The sequence below is a fragment of the Bombus flavifrons genome, chromosome 15, assembly GCF_040668555.2.
Source record: "Bombus flavifrons isolate JBK064 chromosome 15, iyBomFlav1_principal, whole genome shotgun sequence".
In the NCBI taxonomy this organism is placed as follows: domain Eukaryota; kingdom Metazoa; phylum Arthropoda; class Insecta; order Hymenoptera; family Apidae; genus Bombus; species Bombus flavifrons.
This window is the reverse complement of record NC_138456.1, coordinates 440,611-464,657: the sequence shown is the minus strand read 5'-3', so window position 1 is coordinate 464,657 and position 24,047 is coordinate 440,611. Positions and strand designations below refer to the sequence as shown.

Genomic DNA, 24,047 nt, shown 5'->3' with positions numbered 1-24,047 from the left:
ATTATAAGCAATAAGTATTTTACTTCGTTTTTTATATATCCTTTTCATTAAGCTTTCTAATTTGTCAACATATTTATAGTAACTATCTTTGTTGATGTTAGGGGAACAATATCCGCTCATGTAGGAAATATCCCCTATTCTTATTCCCACCATACCGTCTTCCTGTATTATGATATCATCACATGGGAGTGCACTGTTGAATAATGTAACCTATATAGATGCATCACCTTTTATGTCTTTGTACCAGTACATCTATTGTTTCTTTGGTTCAGGGATGATAACGATATCTGCTCTGATTTCATAGGCGCATTGGTACATTAAATCCTGTGCCAACTTGCAGCCATTTAAATTTGTCTGCAAAATCTTTATCTTTTTATTCTACTATTTCCCTCTTTCATCGCTCCTTTGTATATAGGACACGCCAATGACCCAGTGACACGTTTTTCATTTGCTAAACCATGAGCGCTGCACATGGTGCAACGTGGTTCGTTAATACAGTTCTCCATATTGTGACCCCTAACTCTACATTTCCCGCAAAGTGCCTTTCCAGAGCTAACTTCTTTGCACTGATTTGAGGTGTGTCCTATTTTATGACACCTAAAACATCATTGATTTTCGGCAAGATTTTTATGCTTGTTACCGTCAATCCTGCTCTGATTTTTAAATTGTTATAATTGGCAGGAACAGTTTATGCGGGGATAACAACTATGGCTTGTCATGTTCCCCATAGGTTTATTGGCAGTGTTTTGACGTTGACACAGTTTCTGTTACTTATGCTTAAGTCATTACAAATGTCGCTTCTAAGCTCTTCCTTGCTCAGCGGATCGATGTTTTTGACTTCCAATGACACCATAGTTTGTAGTGGTGTTGACTGTACTCGGTTTTCCGTAACCGTCTTTATTTTCTCTGAAATCTCATTTGCTGATGCTTTTGCTTTTATTAATTCGACCAAGATATTCCCGTACCTTGTCTTCCTAACACCAGTCGTTTTCTTGAGAGCTTCCCTAGATCTCAAGCTCTCTGTAGGTTTCGACACATTCTTTTCCACTTTCAACCTTGACAAGTATTGCCTCCGGTCTATTGCGAATTCTTTGCTGATTTTTCACTTTTCTGCTGTTCCTTTTGGGCTGGTGTTGATATTCTTCGATTTTTTTTAATCTTCTCTTTTCTAAGTGTTTTCTTATTTATTTGAACTTTCCATTCATTAATTTCACTACTATTGTTTTTCTTCTCGGTGTAATCTTTATCTATGCCAACGCTCCTTTCTTAGATCTTTTCCTAAGATCTTCTCCTTTGTCTTCCACTGGGCAGGTCTGTTTCCTTTTACTAATTTGGTAGTGTCCTTTTTGTATCAATCTGTGTTTTGTAGCTACTATTTAGGGCGCGACGTTGCCACCGACTTTCTATGAGTAACCGTTTCCTTGACCGGTGTAATCCTTACTGTATTTTCGATCTATCGCGGGGAGACGCGATCGCGAGGAAGCGCGTCAACGGAAGTCGTAAATTCCCGTTACGATTATAAGAATCGACATCACGAACAGATCGATCCCCTTATTTCTTGTGGGATAATAGGGGTGATTGATGCGGTATAACACTGCCATTAACAGGGTTATAAAATTTATATTTCCAACACTTGATACACTCAAGAGTCATGATATCAATGTCGTAAACGATACATTGAAGTATGACACTCCGATAGATGAGCACTGACTGTTCTTTCGTAGTAGAGCAAGGCCCTTGCAGTTGAATATAAGAAAAAGTTGACTTTCTTGGTATAGCAGGAATAGCAATTGAACTGACTGACTTTCCGTTCTCATGCAATTACGGAGGAAAGCTCGGCGTGGGTGTGGTTTTTTGAATGGAGAAAGCGGATTCGTTGCTTACACTTTCCGTTAGTAAGGCGAGGGCAACGATCTGCGATGTCCATTGGTTCTAGTCCATGTTAATGAGAGATGAGAGGGAAAGGAACCTCCTACCAATGTTGCTAGTTGGTGTCATTGTTTAAGGGAAGAACCGGATTTTCCGTTAGATAAATAACCGCTTTTTTCGTTAGGTCAGTACCTGCTTTGTCCGTAATTTTTAAGAGCGTATAATAAACCCAAGGACTTCTCTAAAAACCAGCCATAAACCGAAAAAATTTCTGGGATTAGAAAATCCCTCAGGACAAACAGTGTTACGTCGCCTAAAACATCGGCGCTGCAACTCTCGCGACCGGGCAGCCGATGGCCTGCGTAACGTCATTTCGACCCTCAATAAACCTAAGGACCAACCATAACTTTTCTCTTTCATTGTGTACACATGTATCTTCATTCAATCCATTGTCCTGAAAGATTTCTTAAGGCTAAAAATATTTGCGACGCACATCAGGTTTTTAGAAAGGTCCTTGGGTTTATTAGGCGCAATTAAAAACACGGAGAAAGCGGGTACGCGCCCATTAGGAAAAACCGAACATCTGTCTAATAGAACAGGCTGGGTTTTCCCATGCACAAGGTCACTCACGAACCACGTTGGTCGGAGGCTTCCTACTCATCACTTCTCCTATGACTCTAGGAGGGTCAAGTCGAATACTTCTCCTACGACTCTAGGAGGGTCAAGTCGCAGACTTCTCCTGCTACATCAGGAGGGTCAAATCAACTTATTTCGTCAACACCGCTAGGTCAAGTCAACTTACTTCTTCTACATACTACAACGTCGAAGTCTAACATCCAAATCTAACGTCTATCAAGTATCCTCTAGTGCTACGTCCACTAACATACGAAATTCGACTGTACGAGCCTTGCTCTACTATTCATATCTATCTCATATTCGTGCGACAAGTTGTTATCGACGATTTATATCTACTCAACAGTGTAGTTTAAGTGTTGGAAATATATATTTTTATAATTCTGTGAATCACAGTGTTATGTAAACTTAATCACCCCTATTATCTTAACGGAAATCAGGGGATCGATCAGCTCGTGGTGTCGATTAGTATAATCGTAACGGGAATTTACGACTCCCGTTGACGTCTCTCCTCGCGATTGCGTCTCCCCGCGATTGGTCGAAATTACAAACAGATTAACTGAAAAACATGTGGAGGATTGGATTATTTAAAATATAATGGAATAACAGAATCGCGTTATTTCCGTCAATATATATATTTGTGCTGAGTATTTCGTTATAGAGTATAACACAGTCCACAGGTACAAAATATAAATATGATTCGATGATATCTCAGAGTAACTTCGTATGTTCGCTTATGTCCGTAATCCTTTATTGCGTATCATAAACTCTGTCTGTCGTGACTGCGTCTGTTTATTTATATCGGTCGGGGGGACAGCCGGAAAATTTTGAACTCGGCTGCGTTTGACGGTTGTATGTAGCGGCGACATTGTTTTGCTCGGAGTTCGTTACTTTCTACAATACTTTGACCTAACGGTCTTGCTACTCCGAAGCAAAACAACAACAGGATTTGAATTGTCCTGTTCGCGTTCCGCTACAAACATGTGTTGAAACAATGAAGTTAAAAGTTAATGGTTTATGGTGGGTCCTTAGGTTTGTTGAGGGTCGGAATGACGGTACATGGACCGTTGGCTGTCAAGCAGCGAGGGATGGAGTGCAGATGTCTTACGCGACATAACACTTACCCTTCATTTTTTATTTAATCCTTGGATCCACACAGAAGTGCCACTTATATGTTCGTTATTCTCTTTAGTGATCTCTGCTACTTCCGCATCTTTTTTTTTTTGTATAATAGGCGAAGTCTCGTATTTATTTTGTTTGTGTTTAAAATCACTTCAGTTAGTGTATTAATTAACACATTCACTTCCACTTGTTATTTGGAGTATACTATTTTTCTTTCTGATTGCGAGGATATCCTTTCCTCCTCGCTTTTTGTAAGATCTCTTATATTTTTCTGCCTCCTCATGGTCGATTTGATTATTTCTTCCCGCCCCCCCTTAATTCTTTCATTCCTTAATTCTTTTTCTTTTTACTGCCATTGGGGTGTTATAATCGTTATATTCGAAATATTCCGAAGGTGTGTCTATATGCAACTCACTTTCATCAGCATATTTGCTCTTGTTGACAGGAATTCTCGCCGGGCTTCTTTCGGAATAAAGGGATTGTCATTTTCCTTTGTTCCTTTTTTTAAAAAGGATAAAATCTTACTCTTCACTGCTGTAATGCCCGAAATGATTTTCGGTCCGTTCGGGTCCGTTCCGGCTACTGCTTATTTGTCTAACTTAATTGTATTTGATTTTATCATTGTCTCTGGACTCAACTGACTTCCAACTCCTATTTCTCTTTGTAACAAGAGTGTTCTTGTGCTCATTTGCCCAGGAACATTTGAACTCAATAATCGTGATTCATTCGTGCACCTGGGGAAGCTTGTACTGACATGTCATAATTTACATGTCCTGATTTAGATGAACCGTTAGTGCCCATATGCTCTAACCTAGGTCGGTCACCCGTGGAGATGGAACCTGCGCTGCTGCTGCGGATCATCGGCACGCTCTTCCCCCCGCAAGAAGACAGTGTGGAAGAACGGTCGTGGGAAATGACACGGCCGTTGGAATGGAGGGACGACTGGGAAGTCACGGAGGAAGAGATATGGGAAGCGACCAGAAGAATGGCCTCCCGCGACGTGGCGCCGGGCCCGGACTGAACTCGGGCTGGATCTGGGGGGAAGTGATGGGGGTCATGGCCCCTAGACTTCGGCGCCTCTACACAAGATGCCTGAGAGAGGGAGTTTACCCCCGGGCATGGCGGACGGCGAGGCTGGTCTTGCTCCGTAAAGAGGGCCGACCGACGACCTCGCCGTCAGCGTACCGGCCGATATACCTGCTAGACGAGGTCGGCAAACTACTCGAGAGGGTAGTCGCCACCCGCTTGGAGCGACACATAGCGGGTCAGGTGCCAGGTTGGCACGAAAGCCAGTACGGCTTCCGGAATGGACGCTCAACGATTGACGCGGTCAGACGCGCGCCGGCACTTGCAGAGGACATGGTTTCCCGGAACGGCGTGGCGCTGGCGGTTTCTTTGAACATCGTCAACGCGTTTAACTCCATGCCATGGGACAGGATAGTGACGGCCCTGGAGCACTTCGAGGTTCCCAGCTACCTCGTCCGGCTGATCCGAGCCTACCTCGACGACAGGTGGATATGCTACGCCAGCAAGGAAGGGGAGGAAAGGCGACCCGTCGAACGCGGCGTCCCGCAGGGTTCGGTGTTGGGACCGATCCTATGGAACGTTGCGTACGACGAGGTACTGCGATACCCACTACACCCAGGCGTGGCCATGATGTGCTATGCGGACGACACCTTGGTCCTGGTCGGGGGTCGTGGCTGGCACGAGACGCTGCGCATCGGCGAAATCGCAACGGCCTGCGCGACCCGTGCTGTGCGCGAACTGGGCCTGAGGGTCTCCCCTGCGAAGTCGGAGGCCATCTGGTTCTACGACAAGAAGAGGCGAGGGACCCCACCGCCCAGCTTATGCATAAACATGACAGGCGAAACAGTCCGGGTGGGATCGCAGATGACATATCTGGGTCTCGTCATCGACAGCCAGTGGACGTTCGAGCCACACTTCGACTCCGTGATTCCGAAGGTGTCGGCGGCTGCTAATGCCTTGTGCGGCCTGTTACCGAACATCGGCGGGGCGGGAGACGCGGTGCGTCGACTTTACGAGGGCATCGTGCGGTCCCGAGTGATGTATCCGGTATGGGCGGACGATCTGATGACGAGTCGTCGCAGCATCCTGCTCCTGAGGAGGCTGCACAGGGTAACCGCCATCAGAATCATTAGGGGATACCGGACGGTGTCTAGCCCCCCCCCCCCCCCGTGTGAGCTGCGGGCGCTGGCGCTCAAAAGGAGATACACCCACCGGAGAGTATGGCATCCGGGAGAAGATCTGACCGAGCAGGTGGCTCCAAACGACCTAGAAACTGCCGAGGAGGATACGTGGGACCTGTGGCGATCCCAGCTGATCAACGAGGGAGGCGAACATCGAGGCGCGGAGGCGGTCCTCCTAAACTGGGAGGCATGGAGAAGCCGCCACGGCCTCCCGCTCACATTCAGGATGACCCAAGTGCTCACCGGACACGGCGTGTTCGGCGAGCTCCTGAGGAGAATTAGACGAGAGATGACAGACATCTGCCACCACTGCGGAGAGGGCAGGGACACAGCGCAGCACAACCTGGAGCCTTGTCCGGAGTGGGAGCTGCCCCGCTATACTCTGCGGCACGCCATAGGAGAAACATTGACCCATTGAAACATTGAAACATTGTAGAAGGGATGTTGAGAGGGTTACAGGAATACGAGGCAGTCCGCCTCTTCTGCGAGCGAGTTATGCTCGCGAAGGAGCCAGCGGAAGGGGAGAGAAAGAAAAACTCTCACCCTTGTAGGATAAGACGATGGAGAAGGATGGCAGTCAGACGACCTAGAGCCGCTACATTGCCGTCCCAACGGATCACAACTGGAAGGAGCGACAGTGCTAGGGGCAATGACCCCCCTCCCCCCTAACGCCAATTCAATAGTCGGGAGATATTAGGACTGGCTCGAATAAGAGGACGCGTGAAGGGGTTGCAACGGAAGTTAATTCATAAGAAGTTCCTAGAGCACTCCTGTCACACGCGTAGGATGGTCATCGTGGAGTTTTAGTCGGTAGGAGTCCGACACTACTCCTCGTGATATACTTCGAATTATTCCAATGCCGACGGTACACTTTTCATTTGACCCTTTGTCCTACTCGTTAACTCTCGATTGCTTGGGCCTCAACAAAAAAGAAGGTCTGTCACGCGTCGAGCCATTTAGCTATTTAGCAGTGTGCTCGAACTTGCGCAAAATGTATACGTCTTATGGCATGTACGTTATTTCGGCTGAACAGTAGGAATTGTGAAATAATAAACATGTTTGAGCACACCTAATACTTTTAAGATATCTGGGAAGTAATTATGATCGATTCATCAGCGAACAAAAATGATTTATTGTTTAAAAGTTGATAAAAGAATTGGTGACAACATGTTTCGTCTGGCCGTCCATTAATAAAGATTGTCGAACTTGGACGCGACAGTGTATACCATGTCAACGCTGCAAAGTCACCAGGCACGTATCCTCGCAAGTCGGAACGTTCAAAACGTTAGCAGGCCGGTTCAAACACATACACGTAGACATTATCGTCATGCCATATTCACAAGGTTATCGCTATTGTCTAACGTGTATCGATCGTTTCTCGCGTTGGCCCGAAGCCATTCCCATCGTCGATATGGAAGCGCCAACCGTTGCTTCGCCCCCCCTTCTACTTGGATAGCTCGTTTCGGCGTACCTTTAAGAATCACGACCGACCAAGGACGCTAATTTGAATCGCGACTGTTTGAGGAATTATGCCGGTTGCTCGGCGTCAAGCATTAACGCACGACCGCCTATCATCCCACGTCTAACGGGATGGTAGAGCGCTTACACAGACAACTAAAAGCGGCGATCAAGTGCCACGACATGAGCAACTGGGTCGAAATTTTACCCATTGTATTATTAGGCATTCGAACCGCGATAAAGGAGGACTTAAACGCAACGGCAGCCGAAATGATTTACAGCACCGGCATACGATTACCGGCGGAATTTTTCATAGCAACCGAGCAGCGGGCCAACTCGGAGTACGCAAATCGGCTTGAAGAAGATGATGATGGGGAAGGTCAGGCCACATCAGGTCACGCGTCATGGCGAAAAGAAAATTTTCGTTTCAAAGAATTAGAATCGCCGCCGTATGTTTTCTTGCGCCATGACGCGATAGGAGGTCCTTTACAGCCTCAGTTCGACGGACCGTTTAAGGTTGTAAAAAGAGACGAGAAAAACTACACAATTAAAATAAACAATCGTGACGTAACGGTTACCATAGATCGTTTAAAACCGGCGTTTGTAGTCCCAGACGATCTAGAAGAAAAGACCGCCGAACCTCGTGACATACTAATTCCGGTAAAGCAAGCGAACGCGCACGACGAAAACAGCGCATGCAGCGATCGAACCGCGGAAAAAAACACCAGGAATAGGTATGTTACTCGGTCCGGACGTCGAGTCTGTTTTCCCGATTGGTTCCAGGCAGGTTTCGGTTAGATATCGCAGATCGTCGGATCGTGTGTATCGATAATAAAAAATAACGACGACAAGAGAAACTTTGTAGATATTTTAAAAGTTCAATTCAATAAAAACGTTATCATTGGAAGGGCTGTGATGTAGCGGCACACGAGTCAGGACAATTCAAATCCTGTTGTTGTTTTGCCTCGGAGTATCAAGACCGTTAGGTTACAAGTAATGTAAGAACAAATAAACTCCGGACAAAACAATGTCGCCGTTACAAATGTATCAATAGTAATTTGTAAATTAATACTTAATTTAAATTAATAATGTTTTGAGAAAATTCGTAGAAAATTAGTTATCTTCAACTGTGTGATATTTTTCGAAACAATGAAACACAATAGGAAACACAATATCGCTACCATTACTATCACTATCAGAAGTATTTACCGAATCACTATCCGCAATAATAATATATTTCTCACTACCATCATCAATATTAGATTTTCTTTTTTATTGGCATGATAGGTATAAGGATTGTTTAATTCTTTTAGGAAATTATAACCTAAACGTGTGAGCGTAACGAACAATTACACGTAACTAAAGTAAGAAAATATCGAGAACAATGAAACCACGAGTCTGACTCATGTTGTTTACGTTAGTTCTGAATGAAATACCACGAGCCAGGTTCGTGTTTACGTTTGGTCCGAACTAAGTACCACGAATCTCACTTCTTGTTGTAGAAAAACAAATTTTAACTCCGTAGAGCTGTCTGAATTTGTAAAATTTTCGAAAAGAGAAAATATCTTCGCTTTACTACCTGTTAAAAGAATAAACACAGAATTGTGAAAGAGGATTAAAATGAGCTCATGTAGTTGTACAATTTTATTTTTTCAATGAAATTATAACAGTTTAAATATCATTAATTTTTCATTAAAGAAATTATCCTTCAATTTTATATACCAATGAGCCAGTGTAACAGCACAGGAATGTACAATGTATGAATAATATAAGTCTCACAGAGGTTAAATTAATCATATTTACTTACTGCAATTTCATAAAACATAAAATAGCTTCTAATAAAAGATAAACTTATTCCTATATGTATATACTCCAGGTCATGACGAAATAATTGGAAATATCAAGATACCTTAGAAAATATAAGGTTTTTTAACATCATCATTTTTTTTTACTTCTCAATTTATAAAGTCGATCAACATAGTTTGTGAGTAATTTACTTAAATAATTTAATATCACGTAGATAATACGTTGCAATAAACTGTAAAATCTAATTTTTCTAAATAATGCTTTATTTATCTGACCCCCTCAAGCGACAAACAGTTTATATAACTAGAGCTCATATAATAGGAATTTATTGATTCTCCCCACTACCTATGATTTCTTATTTAAATAATAGAAGTTCACGGCCAGTTAAGTGGATTCAATTTCTCCATAGGACTTCAGTTAATTGGATCTAACTAGAATTTCGTGCCAATAAACAGAGTTCGGATAAATGGAATTTTACTGGCATCTTAATAATTCCACGCCATAAAATTCGACCTATTTGTAATATAGTTCTGAAATTGAAATTTCCCTTCAAGATTATATCCGTATTTTACATTTCTCCGTAAAATAGTGCAAATATTTTCAATTAAATATGTTACATTTTCTTACATTATTTAATAATCAGAGATGTGTGTGACGTTCTCGTGGATTTTAATGAAGCCTCCTTTAATTGTTTTGAAAAATAATGAAAATAGCGGTTAGATCCTAATGACTTCCAAAAAATACATTAAATATCATTTTGGACAAGAGTTACCGACTGCCTTCCGCTGGTCGGAAAAATGATCTACCAATACTACAGCAATATCATTTGTAGTATCAATAAAGATTAACGCTTTAAGGAGTTTTTTGCTTTTAATGTCTAAGACAACGTAAGCCATGCAGTAAACTAAGGGTATCAAATTTCAAATACGCATAAATTTGAACAAATTGATTCTTATACTTAAAACTGATATATTTAGACTTTATTCGTCGAGTAATATGAGAAAATAAAAAGTAATATCAAGAAAAGGTTAAAAAATCGTAATGCTCTGGAACGAAGTTTAATCTTGAACGCTATATTATTTTATTCAACGTCATTGGTGTCCGACTGCACGTTTTTATTCACAATTCATTTTTGTAAAAAAGAAAAATGGGTCAACCTATCGATGTGTGTGTGTGCGCGCGCGCGTGTGTGTGTAACATTATATATAACATAACATTATATATAACATATAATATACATGTTATATAACATATATATATATGCACGTCACAACAAAATACATCACACATCACATCGACAAGTTGACCCATTTTTCTTTTTTTACAAAAAAGAATGGTGATCACAACATACTTGAATTTAATATTGGTATTTCGAACAACAAAAGGTTATAGCATGATATAGGCTTGAAAACAGTTTTCTGTTATTCAGTAATAATCAACAATTTCTTACAAACTGATTACGGCTACATGAAATCAGATAGTATTAATCACATATACCATACATGAAATGGAATAGCACTCATGGAATCAATACAACAATGGAATCATATTAAATAATGCGACGACAAATTTATAGTGGGGGTTCACATCGCAGCATAAAAGCAGAGCTTTCGCGAACGAATGTTTAGTTTAAACAACCTGTTAGTACAGTGGCAGCAAGTCAGTGATCCCTATTTAGTCAATATGATCGATCAGCAAGAATTAAACTGTTATTACGATTTCGTTTTGAAGCTTACCATCGAAACTGGGAAGGTATTTTTAATTTATAAATTAAATCAGTTAGATTAACAAATTAAAAAATTTATTTGGGAGGGAACTGTGGAAATGGAAATGTTTACTTCACTTTATGGAATACAACCTACATTTCATTGAATAATTCAACGATACAGATAACAATACGTAAATGCTTTATGACCAACAAGAATATTTATAATTATAGAAATGTTTATACTACTGGAATGATCCGAAAATTTTGTCTGCTTTTTCTAAAAATATATGAATTGATTTTTTGTAACTAGAATTCCTTAGACTAATAATCAATCTTGAATAAAATATTGATTGTTATCTATAATTCTTTTCTAAATATCCAGCAATTTGTTTGTTCGTCCCTGTAAGATTTTCGATTTTTTGTTATTAACCTCCAATAGCTTCGACTGGTGCCATTGAATGTAGGTGGCTCACAGAAGTTTGGGTGGAATTACTTAGCTTTAGAATACTTTATTTTAATCTAGATTTTGTACTTTACACAATAGAAATGATCAATTGAATATTTTGCATAAAAAATAAAATTGACATTGAAAGTTAATACTCTGAAATTAAGTAGTACGGCTCATATATTATCTAACGACGCAAGTTGTGAATTAAAATATTTTTTCAGTACTTTCACAATTTAATTTTTCTGATTAATGTTGAATTCTACCTGTCACAAAATTTTGTGGAGGTCTAATAGTGTATAACTTATCGTTTGTTACTGATTTTTGATATAAATTTTTGAAACCATCTTATATCATTTACATCTTCCACAGCTTGCGTTTAACTATAAAATAAATAAATATTTGATGAAATGTATTTCCAACCCATAACGTCCAGAGCTGTTTTCACTCCTTCAACATGATTAGGAGCACGAAGAAAATACGTGTCAAATATTTTTCAGAGAACTACATCATTAAATATTTAATTAAAATCAGCGAAAGTATTTTTACAGTTTTCAAGTAAAATGTCACAATTTAACTTTTTTTAAAGGAAAAGTAGGCTGTACTTTGGAAAAACTAAAATGAATTTATCGAAAACGAAAGGAACTTGGCGATACAAAAAATAATGTGAATACTATTTAGCAACAATTGCTCCATTTATTTACAATGACATTTATACATCATATATTTTATAATCGTACAAAAAATTTCATGGATTGTTACGTATATGTTGAATACATAACAAAAGATGTACTCTAAATTATACAATTACACGAATTGAAGTTAAAAAGTATATAACATTGCTATTTGCGATACAACTATAAAGTTATTAACAAATATATATATACTTCTGAAATTTTTCCAAAATATATAACTATATAAATCATATATAATTATATTATCAAAATTATATTATATTATAAAATATATTATAAAAATATATGATATGTAATAAAGCCAGTTACCGACAAAGTTGCACATTTGATACAATTATTTAGAATCATTCCACTTCGTTATGGTGCATAAACTAATTGTAAATGGTTTTAAGACATATTTATTAGATTTTCAGAGAAAACGAAATAAAAACAAAAATAAAATAAATAATAAAAGAAATAAAAAATAAAAGAAAGAGGCACAGGCAGGGAATAGAGAAAGAAGTATAAAGATAGAATCTTTTATATTTTCTTTCATATCTACTGACGGAATGATGATAGTTCTAAAATGTAAAAATGTAGAAATTAGAAAAATTGGTATCTTTAAGACAGAGATAAGAGATCGTAAAAATCCGTTTGAATTCTATAATATTTTTTATATTTTGTGTGATCTTACAAAAGTGGGAATTATTTGGCAGTAATTTTCTTCTCGCACTTATTCATTTATTTTAAGAATTATAACAATTTTCAGGTATACCAGAGGTCATGCTGGTATTGCTATAAAACTGGCTAGACAAGTAAATAATTTTGTAAGCATGTAATTTTTTCGGTATTTTTAAAAAAATTATCTGCGCATAATTGAAAAGGTCTCTAGGGCCTGAGATTTCTATAAAAATCTTATGCAATTAACTGTATTTAAAACTTTTTGGGAAAAGATCTTTTTCACACTTTTTATCACAAGGAGTTAATTAAACAATAATTAGTTTTCTGAAAGATTGTTTCCAAAATTTGAACATTCAATATCATACATCAACAGTAATTTGTAATCAGCTAAATTACAAACAAACTAACTACTAGTCTGGATAATTGTCAGTTACATTTGAACTAGCTATTAATTTTGACAATTATCAGTTATACTTAAAAACAAAAATCATTTCATTTTTAAAACTAATGTATATTTATACCTTATATAAACAAGTTAGTGATTAATCTTGCGTTCTTTATTGTAACCTCAAATACATAAATTGCATGCTTTATTTTCTAACACTCAGAACTCAGTTATAACTTTATTTAAATAATGCAAGACGTTCTTTAAATATCTATGAATACAAATGACATATACTTTTATTAGACGAATATTTCTTAGGAACAATAAATTCCCCTATCATATTATTTAACAGTGAATTGTGATTAGGCGATTGAGGATTTTGAAGTTAAATGTAATATATTCTCAAGCGAATTACTATTCAACTCTGATATTAAAAGGAAAGTTAAAAGTCAATGTTGTGTTTACGCTACATTAAATAAAGTTTAGCAAAAATAATAAACTTGGAATACAAAACGAATCAGGGAACTGAAAAGCTGACTGGCCACAATAGATAATTGTCAACAAATTGCCAAATATTTTAAATAATCAGAAATGGCCACTTATTACAAAACGTATGAGATGCACAAAATTCACTCCATTACTTTTGACTTACTTCACATGATTTATATCTTAATATCATACTATAGTTGTCGTTCTTTAAATAATTTTACAGACATAGGCGACTGAGGTGTAAAAGGGGTGACAAAGATTGTAGATGTTTTTGTCAATAAAAAATTAAAGTAAAAATAAATACGAATACTGATGACTATAGTAAAATATACATGGTAAATAATAATATGGTAAAAAAAATATAATATGATAAAATTACAGTCGGACAAAAAGATATATCAAATAAATGCTTATCAGCTTTCAATCGACTACAAATTGCAATATTATGAATTTCGAAAAAAACTTTACTTTGATGAAAAGTGAAAATCATCTCTATTTTTTTAAAATGGAACAGTACATTTCTCATACCCCATTCGATGCAATTTTTAGTATTTTGCAAAAAGATATTAAGATACTTGCGTTGAAAAATGATTAGTTTAAATGATGTATTAGCATTAATGTTGTAAAACTTATTGCATGAAATACAGGGAAAACGTAAAAACAAAAAAGATTTACACTACGTTTCTTTGTTATTGTTTCTTGCTCCAACCCTTTCCACGAGTTGTAGAGTAAACTTTATAATTGTGACATGGCAGCGGATCGAAACTTTCATATATGAATAAATTAAATCGATAGTTTTTCATAATTTGTCTATGAAGTTACAGTTATTATCTTTCTCTTTTTGTATATATATTCCTTTTCCTTTTTTTTAACTACATTACACACTTTTATTGTATATTTACATATACAGTATAATATGATATATTTGTTATATATATTTATAAATATTTATGAAATAATATATATGCAGGGTACGGCCGAATAACGTGTACAAGCGAGGACGAGGTGGTTCCTTATGATAAAATTAGAACAAAATATAGAATAAAATTTTTTCATCTAAGGCTTAGTTTACGAGAATATCGAGTTTGAAAATTTATCACGTATATTTGAACATGACTAATTTCAGGCTAGACAGGACTATTATTCAGTCGTGCCATGTATGTGTGTGTATATATATATATCATAAGTAAAAGAAATTCTTCTTCGATACGTCAAATTATTATTATTTTCTACAAGCCTTTATCACTATATTTAGTTCTAATCAGTGGAATGCGTTATACGATTATCATACCTATATTATCACGTGTGTACATGATAATTTTATATGTATGTAAAATACGAGTGCTTCCTACGTAACTGTTCAGAATGTTTTGATACATTTCAACAAATAAGATCGAATGGTCTTTTGACGTTAAATTAATAAAAATTCTAAAGTGAAAACAATTGACAAAGAAAGAAGCAACTTTTTTCTGTATTGCTTAGGTAATTCGGGATGCGATTGAAGGATGCAAAAATATCGAAACTAAAGCTGGAGATTGGGATCTAGTAACTCAATTTGACAAGAAAGTTGAAGAAATTTTAATATATAGCTTGGCTAAAGAGTTTCCAACACACAAGTATGTTTCTCATAAATATTCATTTTCTTCTACCTGCCAGGGTCCGGCTGAATAACACGTAAAAGCTGGTATGACGTGATTCTTTATGGGAAAATAAGAAAATAATATGGAATAAAATTTTTTCATTGTCGGCTTAGTTTTCGAAAAAACTTAGTTTGAAATTTCAATTTATACTTGAACATGGCTAATATGACCGACTGGATATGAGTGAATAATCAATATGATGTTATTGTAGAGCGGAAATAAACGAAAAATATAAAATAAAATGTTTCCGTTTAAGGCTTTATTTTCAAGAAAATAGAGATCGATCATGTTTAGTTAAGAATCGATCTCGTACTTATATGCCTGTGATAAATTTTCAAATTTATTTTTTCAGGAACAAACCGTCTTGAGAAAACATTATATTCTGCATTTTCGACTTATTTTCACACGCAGAATGGCCTCCTATCGATTATTTAGTCCTGTATAGTCTGAAATTAGTCATGTTCAGATATACTTGATAAATTTTCAAACACGATTTTCTTGTAAACTAAGCCAAGAATGAAAAAGTTTTATTCTGTATTTTTTCTTATTTCTCTACAAGGAATTATGTCCTGCACACTTTTACATGTTATTTGGCCAAACCCTGTATATATTATATATACAGTTTTGTACTATGAAACATGTAACAATGAATTGATGTCATATTTATATCATTTATAGATTTATTGCTGAAGAAACAGTTTCGTCCACAAATCATTTACCAGAATTAACAGACGATCCCACGTGGATCATTGACCCGATTGATGGAACCACAAATTTTGTACACTCCTTTCCTTTCACTTGTATATCAATTGGACTGGCAGTAAAAAAAGAACTAGAAATTGGTATTGTTTATAATCCTGTATTAGAACAATTATTCACAGCTAGGAGAGGACGAGGAGCTTACTTAAATGGGAAGCTTATTAAAAGCTCTAGTATAGAAAGTGAGTTTACAAATATATGTTTTATATATTTCTCTAATATAATCTAATACAACGCACATTTTATATACAATTAATTATCGAAATTGACAAACCAAAATAAAATATTGTTTTCTTCCGATTTTTAGTATGTTTTGACATAATATAAGGTATTGTAAAATATGTAGAACAAGTTGAACTGATTCTCATATTTTATATCATTTATATTGAAAAAAATGACTACAAATCTCAACGATATTTCAAATTTATTCGCTATGGATTATTTCGTATAATATAGTAATATTAATATTTTTGTTACTATTATTTATTAATTACTTTTTTATATTTGGCTTCGAATATACTTTATATCGAATTTTATATTCTAATCTGTTAGGTTTAATTCCATTAATTTATTATTTCCGATAAATTAAAACACAGCAAACGTTGAGATGGAAAATAAACGAAAAATGGTAAAACTATGATAACGCTTTGACATCGAGCTCATTGCAATTTTCAACTGGCGAAGAGAATATCTCTACTTCCTATAGCATAATTTAATAACTGAATAGTTACTAAAATGTACACGTATAACGTGTTTTCAGGACTGGAGCATTCGTTACTTTGTTTAGAGGCTTCTTATGCAACAATCGAGAATATCAGGGACATTACTCTTGGCAGAGTGGAAGCTTTCGTTTCGATAGCACATGGCATACGAACAATAGGATCAGCGGCATTGAGTTTGTGTTATGTAGCAATGGGTGCAGCAGAAGGGTACCACACCGACAATTTGATGCCATGGGATGTAGCTGCTGGTGTACTTATCATTCGAGAATCGGGAGGTGTAGTAATAGATACAAATGGTAGATAACTCCTAACGCAATTTGCAGTAATCTCAAATAATTCGACATACTAAATATTACTAAATTAAGACTTAGCACATCCTTTCATATTTTCCCTTTTCTCTCTTAAACAATTATATCACATTTTTATCTTTTAGATCATATTAATATTATATTTTCTGGTTAATACATTACATGAATACAACGTAAAAAGTATATTTCATTGTGTGTGATATATTTTTAAATTAACATTTAACACAGCTTTTTGTATGTGTGTCCCTTTTCTGTTTCTAATTATTTAGATAATTAAAATTATATTTCCTACTATAGAAAATCAAGATAATAGCTCTGCGAAAAATTAATAATTTAATAATACTGATAACAACACCAATAACGGTTATTAATGATTTTTTAAATAAAAGAACTGATTTGTTCCAGGAGGGGAATTCAATATCATGTCACCAAAAGTATTGGCAGCCGGTAATCATAAGTTAGTCAATGAATTGGTAAAATTAATAAAAGAAGCTGATACAAAAACGTTGGAGAAGAAGTTTAGAAACGAAATAAAAAATATAAAAATAAATACTTGTTAAAAATTTTAATAAATTTCATTTCACTTCGTAATTCTCTAGATTAAAATGTTGTCTAAGAATAACTGAGATTTAGAAGCGAACGTGTATTAAGTTTTAGAATATATTAGTAATTTTATCAACTAAAATACAAAATATAAATTAATAATAGGATAATATAATATACCTAAGTAATTTCATTCAAATTAGTTGTATGCGTACGATCCTATAATATATCAATTGTAGCCCAAAATTATATTTTTAAATAATTTTGTAAATCTTATTTGATATGAGTTAAGTATAATCTATTAAGATTTATAACAGGTCTATATTTTTTATGTAAAAAGGTGTCAAATTAGAATACAAAACAATTAACAACCTCTATGTTATTAACACCATAGAACGCCGATATCGTTTGCTTTTTCATTCATACAGATTACTTTACTTTAACTCAAAATGTACAATGAAATATACAATTAATTCTATACTATTATATTGCATAAAATATGATACGTATTACGTGTTGTATTTACATGTTTTTACACAGTCATTATATAGTCGGAAAGTTCAGTCAATTATCGGTGACTGACACCATAAAATAAAATACCTTAAGTTTTTTTTATTAACTGATAATTTAGATTATGCCCATCTGAAATATAATTACAATATAATTTTCTTTTTATCTAAAATCGCACTCAACTTCCAGAGATATTAGCGAATTACAATGAAATTGTTCACATTCTTACAAGCATCTAGGTCCTTTTCCTATTTTGTCTGGTAATTTTCGTTTTTATCGCATTAAACATTTTACTACGCGTACTTTAAAATTTATTGATGATAACTTTCTTATTGACGATCTGATTTTGGGTCGCTCTGCTATGAATACGGCGAATATAAGAATAAGAAACAAGGAAAGGAATTGAGATAAAGTAAAATACTTCACAGAATTCATATTTAGACAGACCTATTTAAAAAAATAGAAATTAATTTAATTCTCATAATGCAGTGTTTGAGTCCGTTCGAACTAATCGACAAAGAATGGGAGTTGTTTCACAAGCACAGGCTCGAGTTAAAATGGATAACTCATCAGTACCTTAATTTTTAACGAATGTTATAGCGAATTGCTGGCAAATTGAGGTTCTAGAATCATTTCGTTCTAGTTCTACTATACATACCTCATAATACCACCGTATAAAAATCTTATGATCTTCAGTAATTTGTAAAAATCATGTAAAATATATTTCCTCACGCGTATAGCAATTTTTGAGCATTCAATAATTCTCTTCTCAATATAAAATGATATGTATTTTTAATTGTTATTTTATAGACGAAAGATAAATCTGTTATTCTGCTTATTACTGGAGATTGGTGTCAAAATTAAAAAATAAATTAAGTCGATAGGTCACGATAGTGTCACGTAAAATCGATACTTGGGTTGTAAGAGAAAAGAAAGCTGAGTCGTAACCCAACTATTAATTTCCTTTTATCGAACTTTATTATAATTTTGGCACTTACAACAGTAGAATAACGCTGAACCGAAAAAGGGGTGTTGTACAAGAACAGCAACTAGAACAAGAACTGCCCGAGCTGGGTGAAGTCTCGGTTTATATACGTTTCGGTTTTAGGATTTTGAGGGGCTAGGTGTAGGTTATGATGTGGAAAAGTGTCCGAAGGTCGGGGATCGATATCCTATCTCTGATGTGGACTAAGGTGCGTCACAGCTTTGGTGTGTGCTATGATAAGGTGGTGATGTGTCCAAAGGAATCCGAAGTTCGGCGGTCGATGTCTTATCCCTGATGTAGGTTGAGATGTGATTGATGTCACACGGGAGTCGAGGTCTTATCTTTGACGGGGTTGAGAGGTAAATGATGTCACAATAGCGTAGTAAGCTGAAGTAACGATAAAGAGAAAGAAAGGAATTATCAAGTTTTTAATAAATATTTCATCTCTTCCTTATATCAGCACATTTTCTTTATTAAGAAATCCCAACAAATTAAGAAATATGGAATATGGAATCAGTATAAAGACTGAAACGTGATAAAAAGATATGACTACAAAAATTCGATGACCACGCGTCGAAAAAGTTCATCATGACGAATATAAAGATTATATGTTTTTTTTTTATTATCTGTCCAGCTGGACAGCCGGTAAATTTTTCTAGTTTTATTGCTAAATAATGTTATTTAATAAGGTTTTGGGTTTATAAAATAACGATTCACTTAGATTCGTTTTCTCCAATATATTTAGTCTAACAGTTCAGTCTTATAACACGTCTTACCACACAGGAGTCTTCAAGTCAATAGAACAACGTGGTCGACTTCTAAGACAAAAGAGCGTCGTTAGAAGTCGTACCAACTTAAGTTTGTAGTAACCAGCGATCATACCAACTTAACATTTCTCAACACTCCCCTTTGATCGCTAGTTTCTACAAGCCCCATAGCTTTGGTAAATTGCTGAGTCTTAATCCTATTTAACCCTTTGGTAAGAATGTCAGCGACATTCTCCGGACTAGGTACATAAATATATTCTAGTATCCCCCTCGATACGCAGTTCTTAACGTAAAAGTATCGCACTTGGACGTGCTTAGAACTCTCGGCAACTATTTCGTCCCTTGACCATGAAATAGCTCCGATATTATCGCAGAATATTTTACAGGGACGAGGACAATACGACAGTTGACCCAATTCCTTTAACAGTAAAGAAATCCACACTGTTTCCCTTGCTGCTTCCTGCATTGCCACGAATTCCGCTTCGCACGTCGACTGAGCTATAATCGGTTGTTTTTTGGATAGCCAGGATATCGCCGCGCCAGCGAGTATGAACACATATCCGCTCCTGGATTTCCTGTCTACCGTACAACCCGCAAAATCCGAGTCGCAAAATACTTTCAGAGGTTGCCCGGTCCTCTGGTATACTAACGTTAAGTCTTTGGTCTTTAATAAATATCTGAATACCCGCTTCACTGCTTTCCAGTCGGATACAGTCGGATTCGCGCATCTTTGGCTCAATTTTCCTATTGCACACGCGACATCAGGACGACTTACAGTAGCGACATACATAATGTGCCCCACAGCTTGTTCATATAATTTGCTGTCGAAAGGCTCATCGCGTTCAATATCAAAACCAGCCTCACATTCCCTAGCTAGCGGTGTCGACACTCCCACCACTCCAGCCTCGTGAGTAATGTCAAACAGATCCAGTATTTGACCTATCTGTACAGATTGATCGAATACTACCGTGATGCTGTTTGGCTTACTCAGGTGGATGGACAGAAATTGAGTGTCTACACCTAGCATCCTAACATCTAGTTTGTCCTTAATCCTAGTTTTGAATATCTCAATCCACTCATTCGTCCCAAACACAAGGATGTCGTCCACATACACAGCTACGATCAACCTTTTTGACGCATCCACATACACACATGGATCACTCACGCATGGGCTCAGACTCATACCCCTTAAAATGCTATTGATGTGCCTAAACCACATTCTTCCAGCTTGTTTTAGTCCATACAGGCTCCTTTTGAGCTTACACACAAATTTAGTTCTGTCTTTGCCTGGAACTCTAAAGAGTTCTGTTGCTCCATGTATATATCCTCATCCAGAGGGCTGTTGAGATATGCACATTCCACATCGATGTGCTCGTAAACCCACTCATTCTCCGCACATAGAGCAAGCAGAATTCTTAGAGTTCTGCGTTTTACTATCGGACTAAAGGTTTCTGAATAATCTACTCCAGGCCTCTGCCAGAATCCCCGAGCTACTAACCTAGCCTTATATCTATCAGGGTCTCTCTTTATCGCAAGCACCCACTTACAGTCTATAACGTTTTTATCTAAGGGTCTTTGCACGATGTCCCACATATCCTTACTTTTTAGATTGTCTAGTTCCTTTTTTATTGCATCAGTCCACTTTTGAGCGTCTGGCCCTCTCAGGGCTTCATGCACATTCACAGGTACACACATGTTCTGAGATTTACAAACAATCGCAGTGCGAGCACAACAATCACATGTTCTTGGTTCGTGTAGCCTTGCCGACCTCCTCGGCACAAACGGTACACTCACAGTATCCACTGGATCGTCCTCACACGTTAAACTATCCATAAAGTAGTCGGTTTCCCCTTCGTCGTTTTCTCCATCACTCTGTGTCTCGACGTCAGTTTGACCGGCTTCTCCCCTATGTTCAAAGGTTTCTACATCCCATATCCATTCCGAGGACTTATCCTTTATATGGTTCGTTTCCACCTTAGCGCTCTTGTAGGGGAACGTGTTCTCTTCGAATCTGACGTGACAGGATATTATCACCTTTTGGGTCTTCGGTAGGTAAATCCTATAACCCTTGACCTGTCTGTCATATCCCACAAATATCCCCTCATCCGCTCTGCTCTCGAATTTTCCTCCGCTTGGACTCTTTAGATACCAGACTCTGCATCCAAACACTCGCAGTCTGTTTATCTCCCCTTGGAGGTCACATCTCTTACCCCTCCATAATTCCAGTGGGATCTTGTCTCCGATGGCAGCGGATGGGCATAGGTTCCTTATGTGGCATGACGTGTTCACAGCCTCCCCCCACAGATAGTCAGGGAGTCCAGATTGGATGAGTAAACATCTGGACATCTCGACCAGGGTTCTGTTCGCTCGTTCGGAGACCCCATTTTGTTCAGGGTTTCTAGGGACAGTTTTCCTGTGTAAGATACCTTTCTCCTTTAGGTAGTTCTCAAAAGTTTCTCCAGTGTACTCACCCCCGTTATCTGTTTGAAGTGCACTTATCTTATATTGATGTAAGGCCTCCACTTCCGCCTGGTACTCCTTGAAACACTTGAGTACTTCATTCTTCCTACTGATGATCCTGACGTGCGTGAAACGGGAAAAATCATCTATGAACGTTACGAAATAATTACCTCCGCCCAGCGATTTACATTGTGTTCTGCCACTAATATCGCTGTGAATTATTTCTAGAGGACGCCGACACATGTGGTGGGCGGTCTTCGGAAAAGGTACTTTCGTCATTTTCCCTTTCACGCAGACCCCGCATGGTTCCTCGTGCATCCTAGAATCCTCCTTCACGCTCCTTACAGGGATTTTTCTCATCGCATTCCCATGTAGATGACCTAACCTCTCATGCCATGATACGATACCCTTGTACGCCTTAGCTTCAATAATCTCGGCGTGGTCGTTGTCATTTCCAGGTTCTTCTTGATCGTTCCCCATGGAAACGTTTGCTGCATGCCTCTCAGGTGGTATTGTCTCTAGGTAGTACACGTTGTCTCCTACCTTTGCGTTGAATACCATGTCCCCATCATCATGTGTGCCGACGGCCTCATCCTTCGTACATACTGTGGTGACGCCTTTCACTGCCAATTGCCTGATCGATATTAGATTTACATCCAAATCGGGTACCCACAGGGCGTTCGACAAGGATAGACTCCACCCGCCGCAAGCCTTGGTCATCTTCACGACGATCGTGCCTTTTCCTTTGACTTCCAGGTATCCCTTACCAATCCGAATCTGTCCGGCCGCAGGCACGAAGTCCACGAACCGATATCTATCCGGAGTCATATGGTTTGAGGCTCCCGAGTCGAGATAGCTGATCCTGTCCCTTTCCACGTGGTTGATAGATGATAAAGCCAGTGTGGAGATAAGTCCCTTGGACTTCGGTTTATCTTCCACCTTGTTTTCTGGGTCTTTCCCTTCCTTGTCTTCCTTTCCCTCTTGGCAGTTGTACGATATGTGGCCTCGTTTTCCACATTTGTAGCATTTTTTATCTTTTGGGTTTTTGTACTTCTTCTTAGCGCCATCTTGACCTTGTTGGGGCTTGGTCTGCGATTGTCTGCAAGCCGCCATTGCACTATTCTTTTCGGATGGACCCATAGCCGCTTCCATTCTCCTTTCCTCAAGTAGGAGATCGGATTTCACGGCCCTCGATGTTAGATTCTTATCGAGCCTTACCGTCCTCAGGTATGTCGCGTAGTTTGGGTCCGACACGAGGCCGGCTAAGATGAAGCACGCCATCACGTGATCATCGATTCTTAGACCTGCGTTGGAAATTTTTTCGCATAGGTCGTGTATCTTACCGCAGTATTTTCCGACCTTCATATCAGGGGTTTTTTCCATGGTACCCAGTTCCCGTATGTAAAGGACAGTGTCCATCGACGTGGACCTCCCATGGACATCCTCCAGCGCCTTCCAGCAATCCCTCGCTGTCTTCAAGGACTTAATATCTCCGATAAATTCGGGGCGAACATGTCGGAAAAGATACACACGTGCCATGCTGTCCTTCCTCATGCATTCTGGGTCCAGCCTTTGCGCTGCCGTAAATCCTGGTTCTATTGCCTCCCAGCAACCCAGGAAAACCAGCGAGGCTTCCGTCATTGTCTTCCAATACTCGTAATTGTCACTTTTTAGGACCGGCTTCATATCGCTGTCCACATCACTTACTCTGTCGTGATCGGCCATGGCGTGGTCTCTTCTCGGATTATCTCGTAAAACACAAAAAACTCAAAAATAATAACGTTTTTCCCCGCAGTTTACTGCCCTGGGCCCATAACCTGTTATTTAATAAGGTTTTGGGTTTATAAAATAACGATTCACTTAGATTCGTTTTCTC

General features: G+C 37.8%; 1 protein-coding gene across 3 annotated transcripts; it reads left to right on the top strand.

Annotated features, from left to right (window-relative positions):
- Positions 1-6,824: 6,824 nt before the first annotated feature.
- On the top strand, positions 6,825-17,497 carry LOC138187524 (uncharacterized). Of its 3 annotated transcripts, none has more exons than XM_069128428.1 (5): positions 6,825-7,082; positions 14,960-15,093; positions 15,796-16,058; positions 16,637-16,894; positions 17,312-17,497. In XM_069128428.1, exons 1-5 carry the CDS (start codon positions 7,059-7,061, stop codon positions 17,464-17,466), a joined length of 834 nt encoding a protein of 277 aa, XP_068984529.1. In that variant the 5' UTR covers positions 6,825-7,058; the 3' UTR covers positions 17,467-17,497. The 3 variants fall into 3 exon arrangements, with proteins under 3 accessions (XP_068984529.1, XP_068984528.1, XP_068984527.1); XM_069128427.1 differs by lacking the exon at positions 6,825-7,082 and adding an exon at positions 10,692-10,847 and having other exon boundaries at positions 16,637-16,873; XM_069128426.1 differs by lacking the exon at positions 6,825-7,082 and adding an exon at positions 10,692-10,847.
- The last annotated feature ends 6,550 nt before the right edge of the window (positions 17,498-24,047 follow it).